The 14,646-nt window shown below is 30.8% G+C and overlaps 2 protein-coding genes across 2 annotated transcripts in view; one reads left to right on the top strand and one right to left on the bottom strand.

Moving 5' to 3' along the window:
• Nucleotides 1-14,646, bottom strand: part of LOC146534404 (serine/threonine-protein phosphatase 2A regulatory subunit B'' subunit delta-like) — a 91,939-nt gene that overhangs the window by 61,361 nt on the left and 15,932 nt on the right. The gene's annotated exons all lie outside the window — the stretch shown is intronic.
• LOC146534405 (uncharacterized) lies at nucleotides 256-2,690 on the top strand. The gene is made up of 2 exons (XM_085193334.1): nucleotides 256-381; nucleotides 674-2,690. Exons 1-2 carry the CDS (start codon nucleotides 334-336, stop codon nucleotides 2,420-2,422), a joined length of 1,797 nt encoding a protein of 598 aa, XP_085049460.1. The 5' UTR covers nucleotides 256-333; the 3' UTR covers nucleotides 2,423-2,690.

Below are 14,646 nucleotides of genomic sequence, written 5' to 3'. Positions count from 1 at the left end.
ATTTATAAATTAAGATTTTTGTTTATGATTTTAGTAATTAAATTCAGTATTAGGTGATAAAGCTTTTCACCAAATATTATCAAGCCCCACCAAAATAAAGTTTTTATAGATACGTCAAAAAGAGTAGAACGAAATATTTTTAGAATATCAATTCAAGTTCTTCATAACGTGTACTTAATTGTGAAATAACTGTATTACGTAAGTTTTACGCATAGGCTTTGTAGATGGAAAGATAAGTTTTATCTTAAAAACGAAATAACACACTTAATGTAATTATTCTTTTAATAAGTGTTTAATACGAAACTAGTTTTTTATTTCTTTTAATATGTGATCATGACATTCTATGGGAAATTTACACTTCTTGTGTCAACAATCATTCAGGTATAACTTATGGTTGATTCGTAAAATTTATAATATAAGAATTAATTCTTATGCTAATAATTTATTAATTGTTTATATTTATTAATAATTTATTAATTGTTTAAAATTATTGTGCCAATATTGTGAGAGTAAACTTTAAAAATTTTATAACTGCAAGCTTTCTACATCATTTTTGGTCTATCATTGTTTTATGATATTTTTTATTATTTTATAATTTTATTTACATTTTTGGTCATTTAAATTTTAATTACTTAAAGTTTTCTAACGTTGTTATTTTTTTTTTCAATTACAGGCGACACTAATTATTTGCTACCCACATTCTTATGATCAATTCGATTATAGTGGAAAAAGTTATGCAAAAAATTATATAACTAACGCATTTCAATTAAATCAAATAATCAATACCGAACCAATTTGTAGAAAATTCCACTTTCCTGAAACGGAATATCCTCTAACTTCAATATCTGACATTCCTTTAAATTTTCAAGAAATTGAAAAGAAAACATATTTCAAAACTCAAATTAATACTAATTCCCAATTAAAAAGCAATCCAAAAAATTACATTAATATGAATTATAATAACCATGATATAGAAACGTTAAGCAATAGGCATGCAAATGATTTTTTATCATCATCAAGACATTGTGATATTGGAAATTTTCCTGATATTGAGTATCCAATGTCAGCTAGTGAATTGTGGAAACCATATTATTGGGGCTGTCAAAATAATTTCCAAACTTTATATACCGATCAGCCGTTAAGATATCCAAAATTCAACCACACCTCCACCCACAAAGACCTGAGTAACAATTTTGGAAAACTTTCAACACGAAGAAAACCTCTTCCGGTTTCGAATAAATCTTTTTCTGATCCTCAAAAGAGTTTTATGATGCTAAAAAATAACCAACAGAATAAAAATATTACCATACAAAAACATAATGAAAGTATTAAATTGATAAAACACGAAGAAACTATATGCAAAACAACTGAATCACAATTAGCACCTTTTAATAAGTCAAGAACTTTACATCCCAATTACCATATGAAAATTATACACTCAAATTCAGTGGCAGAGAATAAAAGCATCAACAACTTTGATTCGATTCATAGAAAATGTAGCATATTACCAGCAAAAGAGAAGCTTCAGAATATAAGTCTTAGTGAAATGGAAAATGTTAACTCTGACAATAAACTTAAAGCCACAGAAACCGCAATGAAATCTTATACTGATAGATTTAACACAGAAATGTCAGCCGTTCTTAAAAATATAGCAGATAAAATTGTTTTGAATGATTATAATCAATTTGAACCAAATATTTATGCGCCTAACATATACTTAACGAACTACGAAGATGATTCTTTCTATGAAATCCCTACAGAAAATGATGTAACATTATATGCTAATGAGTTCAACAATAAAATGACATCCATAATAAAGTCTGTAGCTGACAATATATTTTTGAAAAATACTGATGCGCCTAATATAAATACGTATACAGATGCATCAGATTCAATAGACGAATGTTTTAAATCTGATATTGAAAAAACAGTTAAAGATTCGGAAAAATCTATAAATACGTATGCTGATAGATTCAATAATGAAATGTCTTCCATATTAAGTTCCAATTTTGAAGATATTATTTTAGATGACGTAAATTTTATGAAAGAAAATCCTCTACATTCTAATATAAATTGCCCTTTAAAAAATGATGAAGTTTGTAAATCTACAGATTTGTTTGACTTGCGTAACAGAACATTACCAAAACAAACGTCTAGCACGAAATTGGTACTTGACGATATTAATAGAAATTCAGACAAAGAAATGTTTACTAATGTTGTTGGGGCAAAACATGACAATTCCTATGAAGATTACACAACAGATGCATATCCTGAACCTGACAGTTCCTGGTCACTGTATTCACAAAGCACGGCAGCGCCAGAAATATCATCAGTCGATACTACATGGATATCATCAAAAGTAATAGAACCAGACAACGCTTGTAATTCTGAAGAATTGGGTCAATATTTTATGTTAGTATAAATAAACTTTAGACGAAATTGTGTATATTACAATATATTATAAATTATATTCATACAATACTTATTTTCCTATAATAGGGAGTCTATTAATTAGACACTCCGTTCCCATGAAGACATTTAGATCTCCCACTTTCCGATTAGGAGGCATTGCTTGTCGTTTGCCTCGTTACCGATTGTGAGTATTGAATGTTTAGTTTTCCCCAATGTGAATCGAACCCACGACCTACGCGTTTACAATCACATCCTTGTATCACTGGGCCAGCGTACGTTATAAATAAATAAATAATTAAATGATAAATAAAATGAAATATGTTTAATTTCCATCTTTATACTAGTAAACATTATAAATATATAAAAGTACTGATTGCAGGTGTTTGTTCATAAATCAGCATGGACAGTGCACTCTTAATACTCATTAAGTATTCAGAACGAAGCGCTTATAAGGTTTCACCTCTCTAAGCAAGTCTTAGACTATTTTCCTTTCTAACAAATAGTGCTATAGACAGAAACGTATAACAGTGTAATGAAACTGTTTAAATAAATGCCTCTTACTTATTTAAATGTATTGATTATTTTTTATGGTAGTGTCGGCACAATTAAATATTGGGCTTTATCATTCAACGACAGAGGAGTGTTTCTTCTTTCACCTTAAAACATATTTTTTTATTTGGCATAGTATTGTCACTTGGTTTTCCTTGCAAACCCTTCGAAACATGAAGAAAGTATAATCATTTACACAGTATAGAGAGTTGCACAAACAATTTACGATTTATTTAAATTAAAAAAATCTGCTTCACGCTGTATTCCGCACACAGCAGGGTAGGCAAACTTGTGATAAGACATCTCCGCTCCAAATTTTCCGCCGAATTCTGGAGGCATTGTTGAGTGGCAGAGCTCAACGCCGCGCTTTGACTCGACACCAGAGCGAAGAAATGAAAATATAAATTGAAATAAATATTTTATTTCCTCGAGTGGGGATCAAACCCACAACCAGTTGCGTTTACAGTCCCACTTTGTGCCCCTGCGCCACCACTGACCTCTATCAAATGTCTATATACTTATACATAACAAGTTTCTATAGTTACTTTGTTAATGATGAGCTTCATATTAACTGCGTCCTCGTCCATTGGAACGTGTTTTTTTATATCTTTATTGACAATCCTTTATAAAATAAATATGACATTTTCCGTAATCGAAATGAAAAGGAACTACGTAATATATTGTGGAAGTACAGTTGATTACAAAATTCTTAAAAAAATAATTTACTTAAATAATGGTACACTAGTAGTTACACTAAGTAAGTTATCACAAATTAATCTTATATATTATTTAACATATTATAAGCCATAGATATAGTGTTTTTTTTTCTAAAATCGTAATTATTATACTTCTTATCTTCTTTCTTTTTAAATTATATAATTACTTTTATATGAAAAATACACATTAAAAACAAAATGAACCTTCTAAATGATGTCCACAATAAAATGGATGTTTAAAAATACAACTTTTCACATCGGCTGTCCATCAGAAAACCGGTCGTTCCGCAGCGAGACGACCTTGCGCGAACACGAATTACATCACGTTGACATGCGCAGGCGCAACGGTACGTTCTACGTTATACTTTCTTGCGTATAACTAACTACTATACGGATTATTATATAAATTAAATCTTTACTGTAGTACAGTTTTATTATTAATGTTGTAAAAAAAAAGAAATACAGATTAGTGAGGTGAGCAGGAAGATGTTTGCTTCGACTGGTTATCTTTTAAGATTGCGTAATTTTCTGCCTATACCAACAAAAATTGCGTTAGCACAGTCTCTCCTTATACCAATTCTTGATTACGCTGACTCATGTTACCTTGACTTAAAAGAAGAGCAACTTAATAAGCTTGAGCGGCTACAAAATCTTGCGATTCGGTTCATCTTTGGATTAAAAAAGTATGACCACGTCTCAGAGTTTCGAACTAAGCTCAAGTGGCTCCCAATCCGACTTCGCAGGAATACTCGTATTCTACATCTTCTTTACTGTGTACTGTTTGATCCATTGACCCCACCTTATCTAAAAGAGCGTTTTGAATTTTTGGGGCGATCCCACTCACGACACTTGCGCTCAAATCATAACTTAACACTGAAAATTCCTTCACATTCTTCTTCCTTCCTTAGCAATTCTTTTACAATTACATCTTCCCGACTCTGGAATGATTTACCTTTGAATATTAGACGGGCAAAATCATTACCTATTTTTAAACGTTTATTAAAACAATATTTTCTTACTTTCTGAGCTTCTTATCTTTTATTTATTTACATTTTGTTTATACTGTAAGCTATATATGTGTACTATGAATGTATGTATGTATGTATGTTTGTATGTATGTATATGTATGTATTTATGTATATATGTATGGATATGTTTATATATGAATATATATATATATATATTTTATTATTTTTATGTATTTTATTAAATTTATTATTCACACCCCCAACCCTTTCCTACGCTTAACGTCCTATGCCTTAAGGTTGCCTGGAAGAGATCGCTGTTTTAGCGATAAGGCCGCCTCTTGTACATTTCTTTCTGATCTTGTTTCCTTTTCTTGTGTTATATTTTTGGGTGTACAATAAAGAATATTATTATTATTATTATTATTACATCTTTTTGATTTTTTTTATGAATCAATTTTGCGGGAGTCTTAACTTTTTGGATACTATCTCTGAAAACAGTAAATTAAATGTTTTACCATTTTTAAAGTGTTATATCACGCTTAAGAAAGTAAAAATAAGTACTGTATTTTATATAAAATATATAAATCAATATTAAATTATATAAGAAAAAAAAATCACAATTAATCATTTCTTACACGTTAAATACAATACGCCGTGACATTGCTCTTTGTTACATAAAGGAAAATATATTAATGTTGATGTTTACCGTATTTCATAGACGGTAAATCAGCTTTAAGTTTTTACTTTCAATAATACTCCAGTTGTTTTAATTATATAGTGAGTATGTAAATAATAAATACTGGCAGTTGCATATTTCCCTACAAAAAAATGCCATTGTTTTTAACTTTACGCTGCATCCTGCACATAGCAGGGTAGGCTAAGGGAACCTGGGAACCTAGTGTTAAGACACTTCCGTTCACCATTTTATGTTAAAATAAAAAATAAACACAAAGCTTATTCGGCTTTATGACGTAAGTATGAAATGCCAATCATCATCGTATATCCTAGAAATAACTCACATAGAGTACACTGTCTGAAATTGTCACGAATCACGATTATTCACGTCTTCTTACATAATATAAATATATATAAGAATATATGACTAATTCATATTTAAAATATTGTGTACAAATTGTAAAAAATAATTCTTTAGTAATTATTTTTCGATACATTCAACGTAGGTATTAAATACATAAGAACAAGGCTTGCGCAGACGCAACACTACCTCGCCCACTCGATGACATTGAATTTTTGAAGTGACATTATTAAGTAATAAATTTTATAATCATCAGTTTAATAATAAGGAAAGTGAATTCACATTTACAATAACAGTTGTTGAATGGCGACAATTTTCCTTTATTATCCTCAGTTTAGTAATATGCATAAATTAGTATTTAGATATTTGTATATATTTTTGAATGGTTTATTGAAAACAAAGAAAAACAAATATGTGAAAAACAAAAAACAGAGGGCCTTAGTAGCATGTATACTGCATTGTTATATTTATTTTTGGTATTAATTAGTCACTCTATTTATGTCGAACTATATATATCATTCATTTTAAGATACAAAGAAATTCTAGTGAGTCTCATTTAGATGTAATTAACTTATTTAACGATAAATTCCGTTACGTCTTCTCAGAAACGTCACATTTTAGCAGAGTAAGCAGAAGGACTCGTAGAACCTTGCGTCAGGGCATTACGTTTTCATTAAAACACTTCCGTCCCCCACTTTATCCCAAATTTTGGAATCATTGCTTGTTAAACAGCGGAACTTAACGCCGTGCTTTTCCTCGTTACCAGATGAAAATATTAAATATTTCATTGCCTCGAGTGCCAATCGAACCAACAACCTGTCGCGCTAACAGACGCACGCTTGAACTCCTGCGCCGAGACAGGCCTCGAGTTATCTTCAGTATTTGTAGATATTAAAAAAAATATGCGCACATATAGAAGATTTCTTCTTTTTTCTCATTTCCATTTTATAAAATTGAGTAAAAACTAGTTGTTTAGAACAACGGCAACGGAAGGAGTATCTCTCGCTTCGCTGACGTCCTTAGTTTTTATTCGACTATTGTCTGTTGATTAATGATGATTCGTAATTTTACATTAATTTAAATCTCATTTTAAACTGAAACAGACCCTATTGTATGGCAGTTGGGAAACGACTGAATTAATTCTTAAACCGACAAAGTTTAGGTCACCCAACATAACAAATAGGTATAAGTAAATTATACAAATTTATTATCTCGATGAAATACTCTTTGTATAAAATCGAGATTGTATTGCAAAGTGTGAAATATAAGATAAGCTTATTACTTAAAAAAAAAATTATATATATTAAATTATTTATATCTCCATAAAAATATACTTAAAATAAATTGAGAGACTTTCTTATAATATTCGAGAGAGGTTCTTTCTACACTCTTAAAATTTAAGAAAACTCTTGAATATGGATATCGAACATATGCCACATTTCAGATCTCTACACTGACTCTATGTCGGTTGTGCGTTTACCGTCAGTCACTTAGTAACTATAAAACGGAAAAGTCCTACTTTCTAATATTATATATATAAAATCTGTCACAATTATGGAGTTTTAAACAGTGTCAAAACACTTCACTTTTGGCCAAAAGAAGGCTTTCAATTACTAGCACAAAATCCGATCCCATTTGTGGGAAACATAATGGGCATCGAACTTAGGACAATGATATGATAGCAACAGCCGTATCTATAGCTTGTTTGCTTATTACTATAATCAATTCCACTTGTCTTGGACTGTATAAAAAATCAATGAAACTACGGCGCTGCAGCGAATACTGCGCCTAAAGTTGTATGCATATAAATTTTTTTTTTATTGGTCCATCCAAATATGATATTTTGAAAATTGAAATTCATATATGTATTAAAATAAGTAAGACATGGAGTTTTACTTACTATTTATAATAGTTAATAATAAGATGATTTTAATACTTAGTTACTTATATATAATAGGCAGGTTTCGCCTCAAGACATAAAAAGGTAGACACGTAAAACTAACACCTGCAATGTATTAGTAAACTTAATACAATTGGTCTGCAAAATGTCAAATTCAATTTAAAAAAAATACTTTTATACAATTATTTATGTATTTTTCATATAATTGGAACAACTCGCACAACTGCCACTCCTATTAGACCTCATATTAGATAGAGACTTTAAAACAACGGAGATAGAGACTTTAAAATAATGCTTCTTCCTTCTGTATTTGAAGTCACGACCTTAGATTTAGGAATCAGTGCACTAAAATGCAAATTAAGCTTAAAATACAGATGACGTCAAAGTTTTATCTCTGCCTTCTATGCACGTTGTATATCAACAAAGTGTTTTGAGTCGGCGCCCTTTATGAGATGCATATGTATGGAATGCATGTACATATTCATTTGACTCTTAGATAAAAACGAGAGTAAATTATTAACGGATAGGCGTTCCTTTGTTATTAAATACAATTCAATTTGAAGTTTTGAAATGGTATCTAACTTGATTATTGTTTGGATTACTTGAATTAATTATAATGCTATTCATGAATTGTTCGTGTAGACTAGACAAAGCGAACCTAGAGATCACTTCACTCTACTTCTTATTTAAATTTATTATATAAAGAATATTAAAAAAAACCCACGAAAGAATCATAAAGACAAAAAAATATAAAGTCCAATTTAGAGAATACCAATTATCAATTATTATTTTTAATAAAAGATGTTGGATAGTGTTAAGACACTCCATTCCCTTTGTTAAGCACCGACAATTTTCTAGTCACCCTACGTGTTACGTTTACAGTCCGCGTTCCGCTGCTGACGACATTTTATGAAACTACTAGGAATGTTGAAATATCATTTATATACCGAATTATTTCGTATAGTTCAGCCATAAATATCTATAACAAATTCATAATATCTATAGATTTCTAAGCTTGCTACTATAAATTCGATTACAAATAGCGTAATAAGTATCTAATTGCATTAATAAATAAGTCCACAGCAACAATAGTTCCCCCATTTAGTTCGATTACCCTATTACTGGTTTATGTTGTTCGTCACTAGAGCGACTATGACGATATAAATCTTCATTACGCTAACAGTTTCGACCACGCTTGTATTCCTGGCTTTTATATTGTATTTGGAAATATCAAATATGTTTTCAAATTTAAAATAAAAGTAAAAATTTGGGATTTTCGCTGTTATTTTGAAATGGTTTTCAAAGTATCGCTTTTCGCAATTAAAACAGATAGCGTTTGCTAATTAAGGTAAACACAGTTTAATTTTTGATATCAGAAGAAAAACACAACAATAACAAAACATATAACTATGAATGTCATGGTAATATGAGATTTGGATATACAATGGATTGTGTGATGGATTCGATTTTAAATACCAGTGGAAGAGATAAATTTAATGAAATTACTTTTAATATATGTAAAAATAATAAATTTTTTACTGACATTCTGTTCGGCTATTAAATAAATAAAATATCTCTAAATAGTAGTGTCAAAAAAATAGTTAATTTTAGTATAACATTATTTTTTCATATTATATCAGAAGCGAGCAAGGACTGCACCGCTCAGCTTACACTCTAGCCTCTTTACTTCCTTTATTCCAGTCCTTTCAGTTCCCGTAAGTAGATCACCATGCATTACCCAGCTTTATAGGGGCATAGTTTATTACTTTATGGCGTCGTATGTAGGTATGATTTATATTATAGAATAAGAATATATTGATTCTTGTTGTAGATATAATATTTTTAATAGAATGACTTAGTGAAGTACTTAGAAAAAAAAATAGAAACATATTTGAAATAACAAGTATATATAAAGAGACCAACTTAATAAAGAATAATTGACAAGCATATTATGTGAAATCATTGCTTAAATATATTAATTATATTTTAATAATATTGTAATTATTAGGAACTTAAGTAAGAGTTCGATCTAATTGATTGAAATACAGCCAATGCTCTATCAATTCAATATTTCAATCTCGTTCTTCGTAGTGAATGACGATACGTTTTACTACATACCCTGTAAAAGACCTTTTTTATATCCATGAATTTAAAGCAGCCATTTGGAGAAAATCGTGGTACAGGGGCACAAGCTGTAAATTCGAAAGATTATGGGTTCGATCCCTACTTTATGAAAATATTAAATATTTCCATTTCTTCGCTCTGGTGGTAAACGGAGTGTCTTAACACAAGGTTCTCTCTGCCTGCTCTCCTGTGCGCTCGGTACAGCGTGAAGGTGACAAAAAAATAAAGAGCCGTCTAAAATAACAAATAATAAAAAATTCATACATTCGTTTTTATCTCGAGTACACCGTACACCGCTTTCATATATTATTAAATTAAATTGAAATACTTTATGGCACAGAATATTAATTCCATTGAGTTAAATACCTTAACTTTTCATTTTGATTTCATTGTTTATAATAGGTTTTTATTTTGTCTAAAAATAACTTAATTTTACTTTTACGATGTAGATAAAACTTTATAGTAATATATTTTATAAATCAGTATAACACAGGCACATGTTAATTTTATATTTTTGTATTATTTGCCTTTAATATAATTAGTTTAAGCGGGTGAAACCATGCTTGGATCGCTAGTTAAAATCATAAAAGAAATATATTTTATGTACTGCTTAAAAAATATAGTATAATTTATTTTAAAATAAATATTAACAGTAAAAGTATAAATAAGAGGTCCTCATGGCGCAGCGGCACAAGGGTGTGACTGTAACGCGACGGTTGTGGGTTCGATCCCCACTCGAGGAATTCAAATATTTTTTTAAACGTAAATAAATATTCTTCTATTCTTCTATTTCTTCGCTCTGGTGTCGCGAAATGTGTACTTAATCGAGGCAAAGTGCAGCGTTGAGTTTGAAGAGACTGCCACTCAACACTCAAAGCCTCCAGAAATTGGCAGAAAGTGGGGAACAGAGTGTCTCAACACTAAGTTCCCTCTGCCTACCCTGCTGTGTGCGGGATACAGCGTGAAGCTGATTATTAACAGTATAAGTATAAATAAATTGAATTTAATAAGAGTAATTTACCGCCCACTCAAATTACAATAGCACGTTAGGTTATTGTGAAAATCGATCTCTCTTAAGCCCCTACAAGGTTGTAGGTTTCTAAACTAGATACAAGGTAAAATATAAATCCCTTTTTAAATTTATTTTCAACTTTTTCGTCCAATCTCGTTCAAATCTACTAGAATATTTATGACTTTTAGATAGTATACCTACATCGCAGTAGCCTTACAGAGGCAACTGTTGCACAATATATCACTATTTATGAAATTACATATCAATTTTGGGGGTTAGGGTTGGTGGGTTTTTTAAGCTTTACGCTGATAGGAGAGTAGGCAGAGAGAACATAAGAACCTATTGTTCCCACTGGGCTCCCATATCATCTCTCCGAAAACTTCATATCCACTTCCCGTCAAATTCTTGAGGCATTGCGTGTTAAGTCCATCACTAATTTTAATATTAAGTACTTTAATCATAATAATATGATGACATAAACATTTACATATATTTATGTACATTCTAAGAGTATATTTACTTAGAATGAGGAAAAGTCTTGGACGTTATTAAACGTTGATAGCCAACATAAGCAACTTAGTGGCGTGTGTTGACATAGTATTATATATGTCAACATTTATATAGTATGTTATATATTTAATACGATTTGCTCATTTATTTCGCCTCCTCTGTTTTGTAACTAGCTTGTATGAGTTATTGGCTGACTGACCGAATGGGTTTTTAACTCACAAACCTCAATTATAGTCGTAGTTAAATATTTCATTTCCTCGATTGGGAATTGAACTCACAACCAGTCGTCTGTTGAGCCCCTGTGCCACGGCAGGCCTTAATTAATGTGCAGTAAAATTATAAGAATAAAAATAATATGTTCGACGTTATATATTTTATAGTATTTTAAAACGCGAAATTTCCTTTTTAAATCGGCCATAAGAACCATTCGCTTACCCACTTGTAGCGACTAGAGGCACTTTAAGCCTACGATAGATCCATAATAACCAAGTGAAACGTTACACTGGAATGTCAAAATGTTTCTATGACACAGTTTTAACGTCAAGTATTATTATTTACTTGTTATATGCTTTGCGCAGAGTTCTGCCACTCAACACGCAATGCCGCCAGAATTCGGCAGAAAGTGGGGAACGGAGTGTCTTAACACTAGGTTCCCTCTGCGTGAAGCTGATTTTGATGTTTTGTATTTGAATCATAGATGGACAGCCACGCACGCATTGACGTACTTGAGCATGTACAATCAGGGGGAATCGGGGATTCTTGTTTATACCTATATATTATATATTTTGGCTTATATTTCCTTAAGTAGAACTGTTATTTAGCTTATATTATTTATATGTTTTTTATAATATATGTATACATACAGAAAGGATATTAGCATTGTAGAAAGAATAGAACCACCGCAATTGTCCCCTACTTCAGAAAAACTACTGTTACGTATAGGTACTGCAAATTATTTATACTATAACTATGGATTTGAAAAAGCGATGTCGGTATATTTTAAACTCTACTTCATATTTTCTACGAATAAACCCTATTTCCCAAATGGGTAGGGGAAATCCAGACACATTTCTTTTGTTTTCAGTTTCCACCATTCTCTATACATTACTTAATTAAAGCCGTTATACTTTTTATGTCATTAGTAAGAAAATATTTTCATTCACTGAGTTCTATTAACGAGGTATGCTTTTTCTTTTATACTTTGAAACCCAGGAGCATAAGTTTTACTTAAGTATTTTAACTTATTGACTTTTCTATTGAAAAGGAAAGATTATTTTCATTATACAATAGTGTGATGAAGGGATGGTTCGATTTCCTCTAAAGGGAATCAATTATTATGACTTTTTCACTGTGGTAACAATACAAAACACAGCGTTAAGTTCCGCCATACAACACGTAATATACCGAAAATAGTGTGGAGAATGTGGAATGGATGTTTTAACCCTATAATTTCTCGCCTAACCCGCTGTATGTGGAATGCAGCTATTTAATGCAACAATTTAGGTACATACATTAGCTAAATATCAGTTTTCAAATATCAGGTTAACATTATAATCGGATTCAGTCTACAATCATCACGTTAATGCCAACTAAATGTTAAATATACCTCAACGGCAACTATTATTGTAAAATCTGATATAAGCTAACTCTGATATAGCAATGACTGTTGGTTCTAATTCGAAATTCCTGTTATAAGGAAATATCTACATATACTTTTCTATTTTATTTAGGCGAAGTGGGGCGTTGAATTCTGGCTATCAACTATCGTTACTTTTACTTTTTCTGATCAAAAATGAACTGGTCAAATGCGAGTCGGACTATCATAAAGATATCTACATATATTTTTCTATTTTATTTAGGCAAAGTGTGACTATCTACTATCGTTACTTTGACTTTTTCTGATCAAAAATAAACTGGCCAAATGCGAGTCGGACTAGCTTACCGAGGGTTTCGTACTTATTTCAGGTTTTCATGTCAATAAGAAGTACAATTTATATAAATTGATAAACTTAAGTTTGCATACGTCCAAGCACTGATTTTGTCTAAATTAACTATAATTATAAATTTGTAATAATTATTACTATGAAATCTCTATAAATTTTCACTTTTTAGATTTTTCCCTTTATTTGTGGGTACTCCTTCATGTGTTCTCGCTTCTTCATAATTCTAGTCCAGGGGAAGAAACCTTTAGGTTTTGATTAAGGGGCGAATTTCAAGCATAATGCATCGATAACGATGCATAGACTCTCGTATCTTTTGTTTTTGTTGACTTAGAAAATTCATTTTTTTCCTGAATATTTGATATTAATTTCAGATTGATTCATCCACTCGAACTCGAGATAAATGCTCTTAACAGACGGACAACAAAGTGATGCTACAAGGGTTCCATTTTTTTCCTTCTGATGTACGGAACCCTAAAATTGTGAAAGGACCATAAATAATAATGTATCCACCACTAATATATTATAATAATATGAATTTACTGCCTACGATATCCCTAAACTAGCATGCCATCAAAGATCGGCAAAGCAAGGTAAGACGGAGGCGGGCGGTGTAGCGAAGCGTGGGCGCGAGGCCGCTTGCACAATGGAATGCAATCGGTGTGCAAGAGTTATAGCAGAAAAATAGAAATTCTAAAGATTTTGTAAGGTGATAAGTATGATATTAATTATAAGATTGGCACTATAAGATAATAAAACTTACAAAATTTTTTTTTTGTTATTATAAATGATCCCTGATGAACTGTTAACTGTAATTGCGACAGGTTGTGGGTTCAATTCGCACTCGAGGAACTGAAGTTAATATTTTGATTTTTTCACTCTAGTAACGAGGCAAAGCGCGTCGTTGAGTACACACGCAATGCTTCCAGAATTTGGCGGAAAGCGGACAACGGAAGTGGCTTAATAGTAGTGTCTATACACTAGGTTACCAGGTCACTAGGTCTACTACCCGGCTTTGCGAGATACAGTGTGAATTAAAAAACAAAAAAAATAAACAAAGGCAGTATCAATTTATTAACGAACTACACTAACTACATATAATTCAACTTATTTTTTCTAATTAATTTACTAAACAAATAATATAAAAAAATATATTACAAATGCTAAGCTTAAATTTATTATTAATTTAAGAAAAGAGGTCATAAATCCCGTGAGCATTATAATAACCAAGTCACTGTTCGATGTACTGTAAGATATAAATAGAAATATCTAGAATAAAATATTACTTTTTAGCGAAATCTCTTTAAGTAATGAGTTTTACTTTTCATTTATTAACAAAGGCAATCATTTTAAAAAGAAACTACTCAGCTTATTACTTACATGGTTGCCTTAAGTGTTTGTTTCATGAATATTAGATAGCTACATGCAGAATAAGAAATAATATTTTTTATTTCCAGTACATTACGCCTTCTACCAACT

The sequence above is a fragment of the Heliconius melpomene genome, chromosome 11 (assembly GCF_056956725.1).
Source record: "Heliconius melpomene rosina isolate 202511_hmr_F chromosome 11, ASM5695672v1, whole genome shotgun sequence".
In the NCBI taxonomy this organism is placed as follows: Eukaryota; Metazoa; Arthropoda; class Insecta; order Lepidoptera; family Nymphalidae; genus Heliconius; species Heliconius melpomene.
The sequence above is the reverse complement of the archived record's forward strand: the minus strand, read 5'-3'. Positions and strand labels throughout refer to the sequence as shown.